Source organism: Falco naumanni, chromosome W, assembly GCF_017639655.2.
Source record: "Falco naumanni isolate bFalNau1 chromosome W, bFalNau1.pat, whole genome shotgun sequence".
NCBI classification, from domain to species: domain Eukaryota; kingdom Metazoa; phylum Chordata; class Aves; order Falconiformes; family Falconidae; genus Falco; species Falco naumanni.
This window is the reverse complement of record NC_054079.1, coordinates 12,202,978-12,223,133: the sequence shown is the minus strand read 5'-3', so window position 1 is coordinate 12,223,133 and position 20,156 is coordinate 12,202,978. Positions and strand designations below refer to the sequence as shown.

General features: G+C 42.0%; 1 protein-coding gene across 11 annotated transcripts in view; it reads left to right on the top strand.

Moving 5' to 3' along the window:
- Window positions 1–20,156, top strand: part of LOC121080478 (CUGBP Elav-like family member 4) — an 817,088-nt gene that overhangs the window by 598,031 nt on the left and 198,901 nt on the right. For all 11 annotated transcript variants that reach the window (XM_040578501.1, XM_040578511.1, XM_040578506.1 and 8 more), the window contains 2 exons: window positions 13,829–13,954; window positions 18,595–18,674. In XM_040578501.1, coding sequence (XP_040434435.1) covers window positions 13,829–13,954; window positions 18,595–18,674 — 206 coding nt within the window. The remainder of the gene's footprint in view (window positions 1–13,828; window positions 13,955–18,594; window positions 18,675–20,156) is intronic.

The following is a 20,156-nucleotide window of genomic DNA, read 5'->3' as shown; positions in this document are numbered from 1 at the left end:
GCTTTGTAGATTTATGCTTACTGATCATTTGGTCCAGGTGTATAATTTTCTGTTTCAAGTGCTTTTGGCATGGATAATATACCATGGCAAGAGAAAGACAATAGTATGGACAGCACTGTGTGGGGGTAAGACAAAGAATCAACCTCAGTCCACTCCTGTAAAAATAGAAATGCATCTATAAACTGAGTGGAGAAAATTGACTGAAAACAGGAAAACAGCATCCCCACTTCATACAGACTCAGTCCTATGCTGCTACTTGTTGTTGGTACAGTTGGTAGTAGATGCATCCTTCAGGCTCTCTTGTCTAATTAAAGTTAGATGTAGTAGAGCACTGACACCAGAAAATTACTTAAAAAATATTTGTCTTGTTCCCACCATGGCATTGTGCTGCACCTCCCTGTAGTACCCAAACCGGTAAGGTATTGAGCTCCCTCTTGTAAAACTCACCTGCCATTAATCTTCTGTGTAGACTAAGAGATGTCCCTCCTGTTGCAGTTATATGGAAGTACATGGTTTCTGGTCCCCAGCTCTCCCCATTCCCTCTCCTTCATGAGTTGCGTAGCACAGAGTCTTAGTATGAGCAAGAAAATAGCACATATAGGAGGACCAAGTTGTGTCTTAAAGACAAGATTTTATCTAACTCCTGGATCAGCAAGGAGACTATTCATTAAGCCTGAAGGAACCCAGAAGAAAAATAATGGTCTTTGAGAAATTTCAGGACCAACCAGCAATACCACTTTTAATGAAGCAGAGTCCTAAGTTAGTCAGCAAGAATTAATAAGTAGTATTGGGCTGAGTTGTGAAAGATTTAAAAAGACCACTGGAAAGAAGGAACTCAGGAAGGAAACAGGCAAGGCGGGATTTAGCCCTGAGCACTCCCTGCACCTTAGGAAAGAAAATGGTGGAGAAAAGCTCTGCTGGTACAAGCCACCAATATGTCATAAGCATCTGTCATGGTTTAACCCCAGCCGGCAACCAAGCACCACGCAGCTGCTTGCTCACTCCCCCTCACCCAGAGGGATGGGGAGGAGAATTGGAAAGGAATGTAAAACTCAAGGGCTGAGATAAGAACAATTTAATAGATAAAGCAAAAGGCGCGCATGCAAGCAAAGCAAAGCAAGGAATTCATTCACCACTTCCCATGGGCAGGCAGGTGTTCAGCCATCCCCAGGGCAGCAGGGCTCCATCACGCGTAACAGTTACTCGGGAAGACAAACGCCATAATGCCAAATGTCCCCCCCCTTCCTTCTTTTTCCCCCAGTTTATATACTCAGCATGACATCATATGGTATGGAATACCTCTTTGGCTAGCTTGGGTCAGCTGTCCTGGCGTTGTCCCCTCACAATTCTCCATGCCCTTCCAGCCCTCTGGCTGGCAGGGCCCAAGAAACTGAAAAGTCGTTGACTTAGTATAAACATCACCCAGCAACAACTAAAACCATCAGTGTGCTATCAACATTGTTCTCACACCAAATCCAAAACATAGCACTGCACCAGCTACTAAGAAGAAAATTAACTCTTTCCCAGCTGAAACCAGGACAGCTTCTGCTACAGCCAATGCACATTTGCTGTGACTTCAGATGACACAGCCAAGATCAGAGGTGTGGAACTGTCTCAATGGGCCTGCCAGGCAAGGGCTGACTAAACTGTATGAGTGGAAAAGTCCTGTGCCTTCTTCTGGCCAAGCTCACCCCTGAAACTCACCTGCACATGGAGCTATCAGCAATACCAGCACCTGAAGTAAACTGCCTCTGTATCAGGAGGCTGTTTATGAACTATTCTTTACTGCCTGCATAACACCTGGATCATTTTCACATTTCTTAAAGGTTAATCTCATTTCCCTCTATTAGTTGTTTTTAGTGAATGCCATTTGGCGTGGCAGTTAAAGAGCTCTGTCAGTGGATGGAAATTACAGTGGCCTTTAAAGCCAGAGTTGGGGGGGGGGGGGCACAGTGTGTGGAAGAAATAATCTTCAATGAAACTGTTGCAGGGGATGCTAAGTGATATCAAAGAAGTCTCCCCAATGAGAGGAGAGATCTTTGGCTCAATACGCTGAGTGGGATGGGTCTCCCCTGAGTTTGAAATGAGCTGAAATTGAGGGAAACAAAGCACCTGTGGGAGGCCAGATCAGAGCACAGGGCATTCCACATCTACGGGTAGCTTCTTGTTGGCTCTAGTAGGCGTTGCTTCCAGACAGGTGTGTGCTGATTATGGATTTCACTAAAAGAAGGTTCCTCTCTGGGTATGTTGGTTACAAATTTTATTGCAACAACTCCATTGTGTACTGACACTGCTGCCTGACATTTCAGGCTACACTGACTGGTCACAGTTTTCCTGTGTTCCCTCATTGCTCTGCACTTCTGTTTTAAAACCTGGGGTCAGGCTTGCAGGAAAGTCTTCCACTCAGAGGAAAGATGAGTTTTACTTGTGCTGGACATTTCAAAGGGGTTTGTTTTTCTTTTGCTTATTGCAACAGAGTTGTGAAAGACACCTAGGAAGCTGAATCAGGGAATACATACAGACCTCCCCAAATGCTTGCACTCAAAAGGTACAATTGGCATCCCTCAGGCTCTGCTCTCCTGCTACGGCATCACCAGACTCTCCTGTCATGGGTGTAATATGCTATTGTGCATCAGGGAGAGTCTGCAATATCCAGCAGTGTTAGGGACATACTGAGCAGCAGTTCAGGAAATCGAGGGTCTGATCTGAAGCCTGTAAGGTTCCATGACACTCTTTTTCATTAACTTCAATAAGCTTCAGCTCTAACCCTGAATCCCCAATGTTTATTTCAAACACTGGTGTATTATCACTGGAATATCATGTTACTTTGCATACACACCTTAGGGTAATGGTCTGAATGAGTATGTGGATAAGTCAAGCCAGATCCTGCTAGGCAACATCCTGAAGTGGACCAATTCATTTCCTGGGTCATTTGTTGAGCTGGCCAAACCATTTCAAAGGAATAGTTATTTAGCTGACTGTATAAATTTGTAAAAGGCAAAGCGTTCCCCTGGAACAGGTCCATTTCAATGACATTTTTTGCCATGGGACATATTTTGAAATTAATGCATCAAGTTCTCATTGCAGGAGATACAAACCTGTAATTTTAACAGAATCTTTTTGATTAATTTTGCTTCAAGTCTGTATTGTATTAAATCACTAAGAACATAAGAGCTTCCATTTTGGGTTTAACTAAAGGCTTGTCTAATCCAGCATCCTCTGCTGTCTCATTCTCAGACCAATCTGTTTCATTCTTTTTGGAGCTAATTTATGACTTTTGTGTTCAACAACAGCCCATTGCAGAAACGTCTTTCCATTATTCATATAGTGCGTGAAAATGTACTCTCTTTTGTCTGGCAGGAAATTACCACCATTCTCCTTTATATATTTTATGTTTTGAGTTTATTAAGACAAAGTCTTTTTATTCCTCTGAGACAATACCCTGTAACATTTCACAACTGAAGATTTCCATTTCACGAGAACTTTGCCCTTTCCATTTCAAAGTGGAAGCACATTCTTTGAGACATTAGTCTTTCACATAGAAGAAAAATTCTGTTTTTCATCCAGTTTTAGTCATTTCATTATATTAGTGTAATTAAGGGTGACAGCAACAAAAATAATAATTTAAAAAAAAAAAAACCAACACAACAAAAAACCTACTTAGCCTAGAAAGAAATGGAGAGAATGAATTAAAGTTTCACAATAGCAGCTTCTTCCTCCCAGCTGGGCTAGGAGCATCACAAAACAGGTTAGAGGGATCAGTCACCCCAGCCTCATCACACTGGCACTATATCATGCACCACCCTATCGTTTAAATGCCTACAAGGCAGCTGGTATCCCATATAGGGAAGGAGTCCAATTCTCACCTTCATTTTTATCTATAAAATCCCCAGACTGGGACTTCCATCCTGATAAAGTGGGACTGGCTTAAGCAAAGATACTCCTCCTTTTTAGGTGATCTGCATTGTGGGGGGAAGGAAAAGTTACTTTTTAGGTCTCCTTGCAGTCAGTGGGATGTCTGAAGGATTAAATAGGTGCATCCCATTTAAGTTCAGATCTTGAACTAATCACCTGCAACTGGGCATATACACTGCATGCCCAGCTCTGCTGCTCACATCTATAGACAAATCCTTACAGGCCTTCAGCTCTTGCTCTGTAAAGCAGAGAAAAATTATATTTCTATTTCCAACCTCCTTATTTTTCTGCTTATATTTACAGGCAGGATTGTCTCTTTCCATGCTTACATACACAGCCTGGCATGCTCCACTTTTGATTTTAGCTGCAGATTCCAGGTACAAGTGTCAAACAAATAATACACAAAACTTTTGTGTGAAATACAGCTTCATAACTAAAGTGAGCATTAAGCCCAGAGCTGTATGATATAGTAAAGGTGTTATTGAGACCTATGAGACATGCTTCTTGGATTTATTTATTATTATTGTAGTCTTTTGCCTCTTTTCTTTGTTTGTAGATTAATTGATGGAGAGGAAGAAAGCCAGCAAATTTATAAAAGCAAGAGAGAAAGGAGTTGAGGCATTGTGTGCAGATCTTTAATGACATTCTTTATAATTTGAAAGTGGGGAGGGAAATGGGAGAGAAAAGGGGAATCAGTAAAAAAAAATAATGGCAAAAGTGGAATGTGGAGAGAAGCGTGTGGATGAATTTTAATGCAATCAGAAAGGTGTAATAATGGTAATAAAGGAATACATTCAGACATCAAGAAAGGGAGAAGGGAACAGGGCCTGCAATGCCAGAATTTAAATTATACATAGGCATGTAATTCTCTTCCCCCCCTCCCTTCTTCAAATGAAGGAAATGGAATTTTTAAGCACAGCAAAAGAGGGACTAAAAATTGGCAGGTTTTCAGCCCTTTGTCTTTTGGTGAATCCCATTTAATCACCCTCTTTAATAATAAGGAGGCTGTGGCCTTGTGGGGCTGTCACAGACTTGGAGGAAAAGGGATGATATACAGAGCAAAAGAGAGATAACAGGTCAGGGCAATTCTGAGGAAGTATTTCTATTACCTCTACTGAAATCTTTAAAACAACCTGAAGTTTAATTCTATCTGAAATGCCGTCACAGTTCCTGCAAGAGAAAATATGTCCTTCTCACTCCCCTCCACCCCCTCCTGCCCGTGTCTTTGCTGTTCCAACAGTTCTCATGCTCAAGGCTGGGGTGCTACCACGGATTAATAATCTGGCCTTCTAGGCTTCTGGAAAGGGTTTCAAAGCCCCAACATGTCACCAATGAGATGAGTTTACGAAGTGAAAATTATTTTCCTTACACACAAGCCTTGGCACCACTGACCCTGCAGAGTTTGTCAAGAGGCTTCTAAGCTTTGCTATGAATGAGCATGAAAACCAAACTGCCCTTCAGGCTCAGCCTCAGAGTGAAAAGGGGATGTTACACATAGGAATTAAGATGTGTCAAATTCCCCAAAACGAAAGGCTGTAAGAGCTGTATTCAAAGCTGAGCTGTCTCTGAAAGATGAATGTGTGATGTACTTCAGTGTTTGAGTTGTCACTTGATACTACAAGACAGTCTTCTCCACCTCCTTCTTCTTCGTGAAATCCATCAAGCTGGGCCAGGGAGTCATCTGCAGATTTTCAGGAAAAAGAAGCCCAAACAGTCATGGAAAATCCTGCAAAGTTTAGTTACAGCATAGCTTCATGCCTCCACACTTCAATGCTGGGTCTCATTAGGGGCTTTTCTCCCATGAACATTTCCAGGGGTGTTCCTGGGAAATGGGGACTGTAAGCACAGGCTGCTAATATTTAGAGAAGGAGGCATTTCATTATTGGAAGGCTGCTTTGAATTCAGACATTCTACCTATTGTGGAGGGATGGTGAAGAGAAACTGGGTGTTTGGGCTATACAGTGAATTTAGAGATCAGATTTTGACTGAGTTTTTTCCTAGAAAGCATCGCCTCATGAATCATTCTCAGAAATACTCCAGTTGGGTGTTTCAGATAATGAATAAACTTTGGAGAAATTATGATCTGCCAGGCACAAATCAAGAAGAGTCTTTGAGCTTTGAATGACACAAGGTTTTAGACTGCAAGGGCTACTAATGAAGTGGGTTGTTGTGAATTGCTTTCCCAGCTCAATATCAAACATCATAAAACCTGTCATTTAAGATCTGCACAGGGAATAGCATCTCTTGGCAATGGACAGTTGTGACAGTGCTGTTCAGCAAATCAGAACTACTGATATTTGTCTTGCGGTTATAATATTCTCAGCTGTATAAGAATAGTCTGCTCTTAAGAGAATCATTTAGGCTATGTCTTCATGGCAGGGTTTGCTTGGCCTGTTGTTCAAGTTTTGTCTATAACCTGTTTTGTCTATAACCTTTTTTGTCTGCACAGAGGAAGGCTGAGTGCTTTCATCTGAACTGTGCAGATGAGGTTTAAGGTTGGATTTCACTTCAGTGCAGATAGGCAGCAGGTCTTGCCACAAGAGTACAGGCCAGATGAGCCCAGACAGTATTCATCCTCCTGGTCTGAACTTTCTTCTCCATCTCCTTCCATTTTTTGTCCTAGCTCTACACTTTAGCCATCCTGCTCATATGCCTGCTTTCCCAAACAATTTCTGGACATGGTTTAGAAGCTGGTACAGACTGAGTACCTCTTCCAGTTGCATGTCAAGCAGGTATCCCTGCTAAAGGAGGATAAGACTGTAGTATGGATGAGGATCCCCAAAAGTAGAGAATACACCCAGATACATTTAATATGAGTCTATGCAGGTGGAAGGAGGATTTGGTTTCTGTTGTTTGGAGGTAGGTAGTGGTAGCTTTCTGCTGTTTCCAGACTGAGCTGTGTTTTTGGTGGCTGTTGGTTTTTTCCCCTCATGTTCTAATTTTTGTAACACCTCCATTTTACAAGGTTCATGTATTTTCCAGCAAGGTACCACAGAGAAGATAAGTAGCTAATTTACGATTAACTACAACAGAATTTGTAATCACTTCCCCTGTGGAAAGGGCTGTAATCATCATCATGGAGCTGTAGGACTGCTGTGAAAATGGCAATAGGATCACACAGCCCAGGCCCCAGGAAATGCCCTGCTTTTTGCCTATAGATCCACCTGATTAGCACAGTTGAGGGGAGCAGCAGGGCAGTCCAGCTTGCAAGGGGAGACAGTTTGACCTTGCAGATTTGAGTTCAGAGGTCAATCCAAACTTTGATAATGTTCAGGGCATCTGCGGCTTACCCTTCTGCTCTATAGGTCCTCCTTTTTTCTTTGGCTTGAGGAAGATACCTTATCCATGATTTTATGAAAAAAAATTAATCCCAATTTATAGCTATTCTTCTCCACTGTGCCTTTGGCAGATTCCTGATCCCACTGCATGGACTTGGGGATGCTGATGGATGAAAAGCTGGACGTGCTCTTGCAGCCCAGAAAGCCAACCGTATCCTGGGCTGCATAAAAAGAAGTATGGCTAGAAGGTCCAGGGAGGTGATTCTGCCCCTCTACTCCACTCTGATGAGACCCCACCTGGAGTACCATGTTCATCTCTGGGGCCCTCAGTACAGGAAAGACATGGTACTGTTGCAGTGAGTCCAAAGGAGGGCCATGAAAATGTTCAGAGGGATGGAACACCTCCCCTATGAGGAAAGACTGAGAGAGTAGGGGTCGTTTAGCCTGGAGAAGAGAAGGCTCCAGGGGAGACCTTATTGCAGCCTTTCAATACTTAAAGGGGGCTTATAAGAAAGATGGGGACAGACTTTTTAGTAGGGCCTGTAGCAATAAGTTAAGGGGTAATGGTTTTAAACTAAAAGAAGGTAGATTCAGACTAGATATAAGGAAGATATTTTTTATGATGAGGGTGGTGAAACACTTGCACGGGTTGCCCAGAGAGGTGGTAGATGCCTCATCCCTGCAAACATTCAAGGCCAGGTTGGACAGAGCTCTGAGCAACCTGATCTATTTGAAGAGGTCCCTGCTCATTGCTGGGGAGTTGGACTAGATGACCTTTAAAGGTCCCTTCTAACCCAAAGCATTCTATCACACTATATGATTCTATGGTGGATACCGTCAGTGCTGCCTCCTCTTCCCCTCTCTGCTGAGGACTGGTCAGGAGAGCAGGCAAGGAAGATCTGCTCTGCCTCTGGCATCCTGTCTGGTAGATGTGCCACTTGGTCCTATGCATTGGTATTTTCTTCATTCCAACACCTTCAGAGAAAATTTCTTTAGGCTGCTCATTTGTTCTGTCATGGTACCATGGAGATAAGCTTAAAGGCCTCCCTGGTGCCTGGACCGAGGCTATGTGTGCAAGCAATGTTTGGGGAGGAGGGAAATAGCCACAGGGACAAATAATTATTAGCTATATAAATAATGTAATTAATTAACATCTGATTTCTGAAAAGAATCCATACAGCAACCTGGTCCTGATGCTTAGGAAGCCAAGGGCATTAAGTAACATCAGAGAGCTGCTCTGGTGAATACCATGTGCATGCAGAAGATCCTCATTCCCATAAAGAAATACACAAATGACAGTTTTGTTCTTGCACAAAGAAGCATGTGCACTATCCATGTGTGATGCCCTGGCAATGAACTCAGGATGAAATAGAGAGGGTCATAGGCTTTTAGCATAAGAGGTTTCATGACTAGAAGGGACGATAGTGATCTTCTGGTTTGCCCTCCTGATTAGTCTGGGCCACAAATGTGGTAGATCTGTCCCTCTTTATTTCCAAGGCCTTGGATGCAATGTTTTAGATGATAAAGCTGGTTTACTCTTTCCTGGTACAAGTATTCAACCTCTTTGTTTTGCATGAGGAATATGACAACACAAGTATATTTATATACTCTTATCTAAACGTACCCCCCCCATACACACATAGATTACCAAGAGCTAGCTGGACAAACACAAACCTGTATCATGTCTCTCTGAGTACACCTAATTTCCCCCCAGTCCCTCCATAATTGCTGTGATTCTTGGTTTTGTTCTCTTGGAGGGTCAAACATCCTGCATCTCATTCTCCCTTCTGTCTCTTTAATTAGTGCTTGTCCTCCCCCTCGCTCTCATGTTGCCCCTTCCCATCTCTCACCACTTGGTTTGCAGTGCTCTATCATTTCACCTTTCATGCATGCTGCCTCCTTCATCCAGGCCTGTCTGACACCTCTGCCTTATCATAGAAACATAACATTTAAATACAAATATTAAAGGGAATAATTTAACCCCTATTTGCACTGGGGAAAGTGTGGAGGCTTCATATAAACACAGATGGGGAGATTTATAATCACTGTATATTTACCTGACAGGTTACATTTCTTCACCACTGTGCCTTGCAGCCAGCTTTTCCTGATGGGAACAAGCCTCCACAGCTAGCAGAGCAGTCAAGAAGAGGGGAACCTGGTTTCATAGGGTTATTGGAAATGTCACCAAGGGGAAATCTCTGGGGACTCTGGTTTGCCATTGCTATGGCCTTTCTTTCCCTACCCAGCTTCCTGGGAGGAACAGGGAGTGCTGGCTCATGTTGTTGCTTGTAGTTTGCTTATAGCAAAATGGGGTAGACTTGGGATGAACTTAATTTTCAATATGATGGGAGTGCCTCAGATCACTCATGGTGAGAGCATTGTGGTGTACCAGCAAAAACCTCTTTGGCTCTTCTGGGCACCACAGAAGAGAAATATCCATCCATAGTTATTTCCATGGGCCAGGTAGGTATGATGGACTCAGACTGTGGGTAAATACTGATAATGGGGTGAACACTAATGAGGAAAAACAAAAATGTGGGGAGAAGAGATATACATGGACACTGCACAGCCCCCACGCTGTAGGGCAGTGTCACTTCTCAGACTGCTGCTGTTAAGGGATGCCTCTACAGTGAGGCTAGTGATCTTTCTTCACTAACATGAAATTTGGGATTGAGATAAAAATTGAAACTATCACTGTAGTGTGTGCAATAGAAAAAAGTTTGGACAGGTCCTTCCTGATAAATGCAAACTGAAGCAGCTCAGATGTGCATCAATACCTAACTCGTGGTCATGTATAGTGTTGAGGAAGCTGCATAGAATAGTTTTTTTATCATACCTGTCTTGACATGCTAAGTAAGCTCATTGTCTCAGTTTCCCTCATATGGAGGAGATAGAGGCTGCTCCTCATGGCTACCCACCTATGTTGTGGAAGACAGAATGGTACTGTGAGGTCCCACTGTCTCCCTTGGCCATAGGCTAGCTTAGGCTGGAGCACACGGTCACGCCCCCAGCTCATGTTGAGGGCATCCTAGATCACAGGTTCGTGCTCAGACTCTTTTTGGCATCTTCTGCCCCTGGACAATATTTCTATTCTCCTTGTCCATGTGTTCACTTTGTCCTGGGGCCCAGGTCTTAGGGGGTCTGATCTGAAAGTTTTTTACCCCTCAGTCCTACAGTCTGAAGTTAAGATAATTGACAGCATTGAGTTTGGCCATGGGGGACATGGAAGACAGAATCTGCCTTGTGCTCTGATATTCAGATGTGAGTCCTAAATTGCATAGACTTGGGATGGTCCCTTGCTGAAAAAAGAGGAAGCATGGGACTCAGGAGCATGGTACAGGTGGACCTTGGGTGGTAGGAGTGGACCCTACAGTATACAGATAGGCAGCGCTCAGGGACAGGTAGATACAAGGACTGCTCCAGGCTCACATGCAGCCTAAAACTTGAGTTTCTGTAGGATATAGAGTGGCCTGAGAGATGGTACAGCAATGTACTGCCCTTCATTCTCATTTGAGGACACTAGAAATGTCTGGTGGGGAGGACCTGTGGTGTACACACGTGCTCAGATACATCCCACTGACACCAGCACATCCTCCCTTTATTTTATTCTGGCAGTCTCATGGCCTTGCTCAGACATATTTACAAAACATATTTACAAGTAGTTGCCCCAGTGCATGACACGTCAGCTTTTTTGTTTAGGACCTGGAAGAGCAGCGTATGGGGACACTCAGGGTACAAGAGGCTCATATAAGCCCATTAGAGGATAAACTCATTAGCTAAGACCTTGAACATGCTGAATGGTTCCAGCTGCTAGACCCTTCCCTCTCTCTTCCCACCTGAGATGTGTGAGGGGCATTATTAAAACATGCTGCTGAGCTCCCTGGCAGGGCTTAGACATGAAAGGTAAATGCAGCACTTTGTTATAAGAACCTCTCAGAGAAAAAAGCTTCTTAAAACAATTCATTTTTTTTATCAGCCAAGTGTGTGATTGTGTAGATTTCTGAGACAGCAGCTGTGACAAATGATTCCCCTGACAACCCAAGGCACTGTTTTTCAGGAGGGAGACAGGGTACTGTTTTAGCAACAGGACTGGAGGTGATGTCCAGGCAGCTCTGAGCTCTGGCAGGCCATGGGGAAGTCCTTTCATGCCACCTCCCCTGGGGCAGCTGGACCAGCAGTCCCTGGGAATGTGATCCTCACCCTTGGAAGAGCCTGTTTCTGGTGGTCTAATGGTCACCTTGCAGGCAGCTTGCCAAAGCACCACATCTTCTGCCAGCTGGATCTGGGGACAGGTATTACCACTCCTAGTGTCCTGCAGAGATGCAGAAAAGGGGGTTAAAAAAAAAAAAAAACAATATAAAAATAAGTGGTTCCTAAAACACCTGGTTTTAGCTTTGCATAAACTAAATCAGACAAGGCAGTTGCAGGCCAGTTCCACACTAGAGAGTTTTGCTGAGAGGGGAAGGATGTGTTTGGGGTTTTTTTAATGATACCTTTATACTAGCAAAAAGCCTGGTGAAAATACAGTTACACAGCTATAGGAGTGCTTTTGCTGATGCAGCTTATTTGAAACAGGGGAAACTATAAAGTACAATATAACAGACACTTCCTCTGTGCTGAAAGTATTTACTAGACACAAACTTTCTAGGCAAGGTCTTTTGCCAGTGGTGTTCCCAGTTCATTCCCACTGCTCTGCCCCCTTCCTAAAATATCTCCCATCTTCCAGGAAAGCTGGTCTCATTCTCTGGGTGGGTTTTCCTCCAATATCTGGACAACCATTGGAGTTTGGAATGGACTCTTTCTCCAAGGCTTTGTCTAATCCTAGACTGAAAGATGCCCCACAGAGCGCATGCTCAACTTCAGTAGCTTCCTCTCTAAGGCTTATACCTCACCTCTGAGAGTCTCTTTTGCAGATCAGTTTGGCCATCAAGGAAACAAATCTTTCAGATGCCCAAAGCACCATCTCTTGAGGTGGGAACAACATATGTCATGTTAGTTAGGGCTTTGTGCATCACTGAAGCCTAAACTTTGTGTTGCCAGCAAATACCTCAAAAAGTCCCTTTGCTTAATCAATTTCAACATAAAGTAGGCATGTTTCTTGCTTTAACATGTCTATCAAAAGGCTATTCCTGTTTTTCTCCCCTATCAGAAATGCACACGTACCCTCCTCAACCTATTTTTCCTACCATTTCAGCAGTCTAACTGAAGGCAACATAACCTCATTTTCTGTGGGCAGTACATTTTCATTCATGTGAATAATTTGACTGCAGGATTGAAAGCTCCTAATATCCTCACTTGCTATCCATTGCATTAAAAATTTTCATCATCCAAGGCTATAAAGTAATTTGTAGGTGCATCTTGAAGAGGGGAATTTTGATCAAACACAGGTTGAAGCACAACAGGTTGCCTACACCAATGATTTCTTGGTGAACAAAAGTGGCATAAATCACCCACTTAGCTAGAAAAGGGTTTTTGCAAACCAGTGTTTTGTTCACCTTTAGGTTAACATGTGCATTAAAAATAAATAAATTTTAAAATAAAACTATTTATTTATTCAAATTAGTTACACCTGCTCTATAATTTACTCTGAAAAAACTTAGTTCACACATTTACATAGTGTTTAATGAATGATAAGACATTTATGAATCATATGCAAATGGACTGTTTATGTACACAATGTAAGCTATGTAAATTTCTTTTTTTTCTTGGTCTAATATCTCTAAACATAAAGCTGATCTAGAGGCATTACTCAGTGCCCTCTGAGAACTTTCTACCATCTCAGCAATCATTAGTTTGGTCCGTTTTCACCAACATTTTCTGAAGGTGTTTTGTTCTGGACTGAAGATCTCTATACTTCATATAAGTCCAAGTATAAATAGTTTTCCTCATTCAAAATACAATTATCACTAGTAGACCACATCTTGCTTTGACATGAAATACCACCTATTTGAGCTATCTCAGATATTAGTAATCATATAAGTTATCATCATGCTTCAAAGAAACAATATATGTTTCAAAAAATTTGGGCTTACTTAAAATGAACTTTAAAAATATATTATAAAACTCATCCAAACTTATAGGTATGAGCCTGCGAGTGGGTATGAATGACAAATCTCCATTTACAGGCTGTGGCTTCTGTTATATCCTGATTTAAAATTAGTTATGTTAAACATTTTTTCCCCTGCAACTTATTTAGTATTGTGAGAGCTACTAACTTGTTATTTTTCATTTTGACTTTATTTTTATATGCTACTTTTATGCACATTCCTCTTAGATCGCTGTTTGAGCAATGTTGTCATTTCAGTTACTGCAAGCTGACTACAAAAATTAATCAGAAAAAGTTTATTTGGAAGACTTTGGTGCCTAGATTTTGAGAAGCAGCTAAAGATTTTGTATATTTCTGGGGTTTTGGATGTTTTTGTTGTTTTTATTTAAATTGCCAAATTATTTTCAAGCACTCCTTGAAAGTCAGATGCTATTAAGGCTTTTCAAGCCAGCCACCTGAAATGACTAGCAGCTTCTGAACTGTGTCACCTCAATAAAATCGTTGTTTGTTTTGCATGTGACACTGAGCCATAATGGCTTTCACATCCCTCCTGAAATACGGTAAGCATCTCTTTATTTTGTTCCAGAAGACAGAAAACTCTTTGTGGGCATGCTCAATAAGCAGCAGTCAGAAGATGATGTGCGCAAGCTATTCGAGTCATTTGGCAACATTGAGGAGTGTACAATCCTTCGGGGACCTGATAGCAATAGCAAAGGTAAGGTGATAACTTGTGTCAAGCTAGACCCGGTCTCAGTGTATATATAATTTTCTAGTGTGACAAAGTCACTATGTAGCCACCAGGACAGCATCTCTTACATTAGGAGGGGTCACATTTGCCAAGGGAGCCCATTCTTTGCTGGTCACTGTGTGCTTGTACATGAGAAGAAAAAGCTGATTGTACTTAAAAACACATTCCCCCTAACAAGACGCATGCAAAAATGATGCTTAGTATTGTTTGCTCACAGGCAGAGCTTCCCCTCTGAACACATTCACTCAAGTTGTGCTCTCCTCACCCTGTCGAACAGGCCAATTCATTCTTTAAACAAAGCCAAGGGTGCTACTTTACATCTTGACTCACTGGCTCCACCACCATCTCTGTGTATTTCTCACCCACCAGCCCCAGGTCTTCCCCTTCACTTGATCTTTGCATAGACACACAATGGTCAGTGATCATAATTGCAAGGCTACAGGTGCTGATTTAAATATACTCTGCAGACATTTACCATTTGAAACATGGAAATGCTTCATTGCAAAACTAGGTGTCTTAGCTCCTTCTGTCACTTTTTGGTATCACTTTTTACCTGGATCACTGGTGGCCAAAAAAGACTTCACACCAACATTATAGGGCATCTGTATAAGTCAAAGCTCATCCTTCAATGATGAATTATCAATGGCTGAAAATAAACTGTGGTCACCTTCCTTCAATTTTATGACTAATTTCATGACAACCAAAGACAGGGGCTGCCGCTCTGGAAAGTGGTAGGCTAGGTTTGCCTAGAAGAGCTCCAACCATCATAATTGTAGACAGTTAAGCACTCCATTCACTGAACAAATTAGTAAATTGGGGAAAAGCAAAAAACCCTGTGTCTGCCTCCACTGGGAATTGTATAGAACAAAATGTAATGACAAAGGAATTAAACAGAGTAAGAATAAAGGCAATAATGTCTGAGATCGGTAAGAAACAGGTTCCAAAGGAGATCCAGCCCAAAGACTTGTAATCATACTTGTTCTTTTTTTTTTCTTAAACAATTTCATCATAAGTCTGAATCTGAGTGGCATCTCCATATTGCTAACCAGTTTAATTATCAGTGCTAGCAGGCTGCAGTCTCAGGCTTGCATTTCACTGAGCTGTTCAGGATCAATATTGAGCCTTAACAGAATTAATATTACCAGTTTCTATTCTCTGATGCTATTTACTGAGAATGTGAAGCTCCTAATTTACACACACACAGTTACATACATGCACACAGAGCGGTTAATCCAACAGAAAACTTAAAGGTAGTGCCTGTATCTTAGGAGACAGTCAGGAGAGCCAAAACTCCCACAGAGTTATTCCCAGTCTGTAATGTTTTCCATCTGCTAAAAAACAATGTGACACATTGCTTGTGAGCTACTTATTTTTGGTAAAACCCATAAATCTAAATTGAGATTTAAGCAGATTGTCTAAGTGCCAGATAACAATCAGATCCCATAGACTTCAGTCCTACCCAAGCCATTACATGAAGACCCACCAGGCATCTCTGTGGTGAACCTCTAAGTTCTCCATGTACCTCAATGCAAGCAGTGCTTTCAGAAGGCAGGTCCCAGCTTCCCACCTGAACACCATTACAGTCCAGTCACAGCCTGAACCTTGCCTGAAGCCGTGGATGACATCCTGAGCCATGACACATACACTTCACAGCACTGCAGAAATAGCTCCTGCATGAACCACTCAGGGGCAGCAGTATGGATGGAGCATGCAACCAGGTGGCAGAAGAGCTGGGACTGAAGCATTTCTCTTCCTGAAGGGGAATGCAGAGACTGGCTCTCCTGGGAGAGGAAGGAGCCTTCCTGCACCTCTCCAGGTAAAGCTCACCAGTGTGCAGCCAGGACTCCTCAGCAAGAGTCCTCAGGTGAGAAAGCTGAAGTGCATCCATTTCAGCAAGCCAGCATGACCCACAGGGTCTGCACTTCTGCTTTCTGGTCAGCCTTTATATTTTTTATTTCCATTCAGCATTTTTCTACTTCAGTAACTCAGAAAGTAAAGATTTCCCACAGCACCAGAAGTTCCACAAGAGGAGTCTTTAATACCCTTTGCAATTATAACCCTGATTCTGCAGTCTCCTCTAAACTGACAACACAGTCAGAACAGCCCTTTCAGCTCTATAATTTCAAAATAAGGAAAGAAAAATATTTGAGCACATGCATGCTTCTCTCTGTGTGTCAAAATCCATTCAAACTCCAGATCTGCTCCTGTCAAAGGGATATCATTGTTCTGAGGAGGGTGGTATGACTCATCTCCTCAGCTCATGAGGTCTTAGAGTCAGTTCTGGTAAAAATGGGGGCAAAGAAGATTACATTCACATTTGATATTGTGTACAGCAGCCATCTAATTGAACACACAAACAAAAGGGCTAAAATGCTGGGATCTCTGCTATTGTCTTGCTGCCATACACCAGTGAAAGCTAAGTTTTCACTTGCCCTGCTACCTCAAAACCTACTAGAAGCAGTATTAGGGATCCCATTAGCATCTTGGGCATTAAACAAGATAAATACCTGCTGCTCCCTTCATTCCCACCTTTATCCAGCTCCACTGATCAATCAGGTTCCTCAGCACAGGGTTGGATTTCACCTGAAAAGTGAAGCCTTCAACATGACAGCATCACTGCAGGCAAAAATCCTGCTCTAAATGCAATGGGTGACTGGAGGTGGAAAGCATTTGTATATTTCCCAATCAGCATCTTCTTTTTTGAGGAAAAAAGTACAAAAGAATCTCTGCAAATAATTAAACACCCTAATTCTGGATTATCTCTGATTAATGAAGAGTAAGGCACAGTATCTCAGAAGCCCAGGAATGCTGGGCTGTGATTATGTCATAATTGATCCTTATTGTTTCCAGCTGAAGTTTATCTATCCCATTTTTCTCATCATCTCCTCTCAGCTCCTTACAAATTGTTGTGCTTTTCCTGAAATACAGTTTGAGGATGGTGGTGAGGGGGTAATACAAAATGAAAAGCTTTTAGCTGTAAGCTAATTTCATATCTGTATGTTATTTTTAGAAGGGGCTATCACTGCTTTTTTTTTCACTCTCACTTCTGTCAACTTGCAGTTATGATTTTGGGGACCTTTGAAGCTCATTCTTCTGTGGTGACGCAAGTTGAGGCGGACTGAAAAACACTATGTCTACATGGCTGGGTTCGGGCAAAATGGCCTTTATTATTTATACAAATTGCTTATATATCTTAGACAGTACATGTGTCAGACCCTGATAGGTTTTCTGTCTTCTTCTTCTTGCTTGCTATTTGCTGTTGCTGTAGGTGCCTGTATGCTGTGGTTCTAAGTTCCGGTTCTTCACATCCTGTTTACATACCTGACAATTTGTGGCTGTCTTAAAGGTACACGACTAAATCTTTGAAGTCAACTAACTTGTCTGCAGACCTGCTGCAGACCCCAACATTCTTCTAGTTTGCAAGTAGGATGTTCTAATGCTGCACTTTGCACTGTATAGTTCCATAAGGGTGCATGGACCTTCTAAAGATGCTGCAGAGGGAATAAAGGAGAGCTGTCCCATTGTTGGGACTACTGTTCCCTGCACAGATCTGCACCACTTCAGGGAAACAGCTAGGGCTTTGCAAATTGATTAAAACCTCAAAAGTCTTTGATAGTAATAAAAGGGCATGGAAGCCAGAACTTCTCAGACTTCTTCCAATCTGTTCCAATAGCTATCTTAGCATATGGAAAATACTCTTCCTCTCTCTGAGTCAGTTTGCTTGTAGATAAGAGTGTTAGCAATACTTTCCTCCACTCTAGTGCTTTGATGTGGTGATTGTTTCTGCACTCTATCATGTATTCATAAATGTACATTTCTGCCCTAAAATCTTATATGAATTCAGTGTGAGATTCCTCACACGGCAATGCAGGATGGAGAAGCACTCCCTATGTTTCCCTAATATCCAGAGAACACCTGTACTGGCACTGCCTCTGCAGCTATGAAAGACCAAGATTCAAATTTTGGTGATCACTATCATCATGTGCAGATCTCTCCCACCCCTGATTCTTCATCAGAATCTATCTCATGCTTTGTCAGACAAAAGCTTCTTGGAGCCAAGACAAGCTCTGAGTAGCCTATCATGGAGCTCTATCAGACAGTGATATGATACATTGTGTGTCTGGAGTAACCTGAATGCATTCTGTAGAGCTGTCCTGTGGTGGTTTGTAACAAGTACATGCAGCTTTGTGATAACTTTTACACAGTTCCTTACTGTTTCTTGTAACAGCAGAGAGGAGCATTCAGCATTAACTCCAATACAAATAAAAGGAAATTCATTTTCACCCAATAAATTGTAAAATTGTGCAACACTGCCATGGGAAGCTGTGGAGGTCAAAGTATAAGTGAATTCAAAATGTACTTGCTAACTTTGGGTCCATCAAGGCCCATTACAAGCAGTATGGGGATTCTGAATGCAGCTTTGCCTGAAGAGGTCCTCAGGCTGCTGATGACTGGAGTTTAGGAAGGAATAACCAGGAGCAGATTTGCTTGTTATACTTTCTCCACAACCATCTTTATTGGCCAGTTCTAAGGACAGGATACTCAGCTATACACATTTTCATTACACTTATGCAAACTTTCTTATGTTCTTCTTTTTCCTCTTCCAGGATGTGCATTTGTGAAATACTCTTCACATGCGGAGGCCCAAGCAGCCATCAATGCCTTGCATGGCAGCCAGACAATGCCGGTGAGTAGCTCTGTAACGTGGGCAAGTGAGGATTGGTCTGGCCTTTGCTGCCCTGTGGCCTGATTGAGGAAGAAGGATGATTTATCTATTCTCTGCAACTCATCTTCTGGGAAGGATGGCTAATAGGACCTTGGGTGTGCTTAACTCCTCAGTGGAAAGGCCAGGATGGCACTGTCATTTCACATATGCACAGAACCCCAAGGGGTGCTGTGTTCTATGACAAGCAGTTTTGATGACCTGAAAAAAAGACAAATGGTTCACAGATGCCAAAAACATTGGGTCAGACTCACCATGAGTGTAACCTTTCAAGTTTCAAGGGGATGAATCAAGTAGAAACTTGTCTCTAAGGGCTTCTTTGTTTTCCCTCCCCAAAGAGTCCCTGCCTCTAGGTGAAGGATAAAGAACTTTTTGCCAGCATTCAACAGAGAAGCATGTTCATGTGATGGCACTAGAAGCTAGAGAAAAAACACACAGTGATGGATGCCTCTCACTGCTACTACATAAGTGCCTACATAGGCATAAATGTGGTCCCCTACATCCAACATTTGAAAGACAGTCAGACCAACTACTGAATCTTCAAGGAAACATTTGAGGCATTGTTCCACTTGGAAAAATATGTAGTAATATGGGTTTTCAAGCCTGATAGTTCAGGAAAGTAGAAATGGAAAGGTATTTTCTCTGCAAAAAGATATTTGTACACCATCACACAGACCTAGAGGAATCTAAGGCATTCCACTGTTCAGCAAGGAAAAACAATCTGGTCCAACATGTTTTGGCTTATTATAATAGTATATTATTTTTATTACTAATTATTCACAGTGTGAATCATGAAAGGCTAAAAAGCATCCGGACAACTTGGAAAGGATGCAGGAAAGCTCAAAAAAATATTAAATATTCAAGAGTGTAAAATCTCCTTTTCACTAAGAGACACTAATGTAAATTCATTAATTTATGCAAATAAGTTTTAACTGGGCCTGGTAGATTGTCTCTAGGTCTTTGCAGGGATGAAAATGGAAAATTCTTTATGGGGAAAAATTTCTAAAAGTAGCAAATCATCAAGATCTCATTTTTTTGGAACACCATCTTACACAAATCAGATTAAAAATAGTACATGCTTACCAGTGACACTACTGAAAAAAATCTCCTTACTGGGGTGTGTGTGTCTGCGTTTCAATTTTTTTAAGTATTCTAATACTTTTAGGACACTCTTCCTAAAATATTCCTTCTAACAAAACCAGATGCTGGGCTTGATGCTGACATCCAATAGTAAAATATTACAGGCATCTTTCCTGAGACATGTCAAAGAGGTACTTTCAATTACTTTCTTTCAAACTTTAACACAAAGTGATAATGTGTATAAAATGACATCAGGAATTGCAGTTCCACAGGGTGTGGTACCACAAAAAAAGGTGTAATAAAAAATCATTTCCTGTCCCAAAAAGCTTGGAAATTTAGGGGACAGAGGTGAGAGGAAGATGGTAG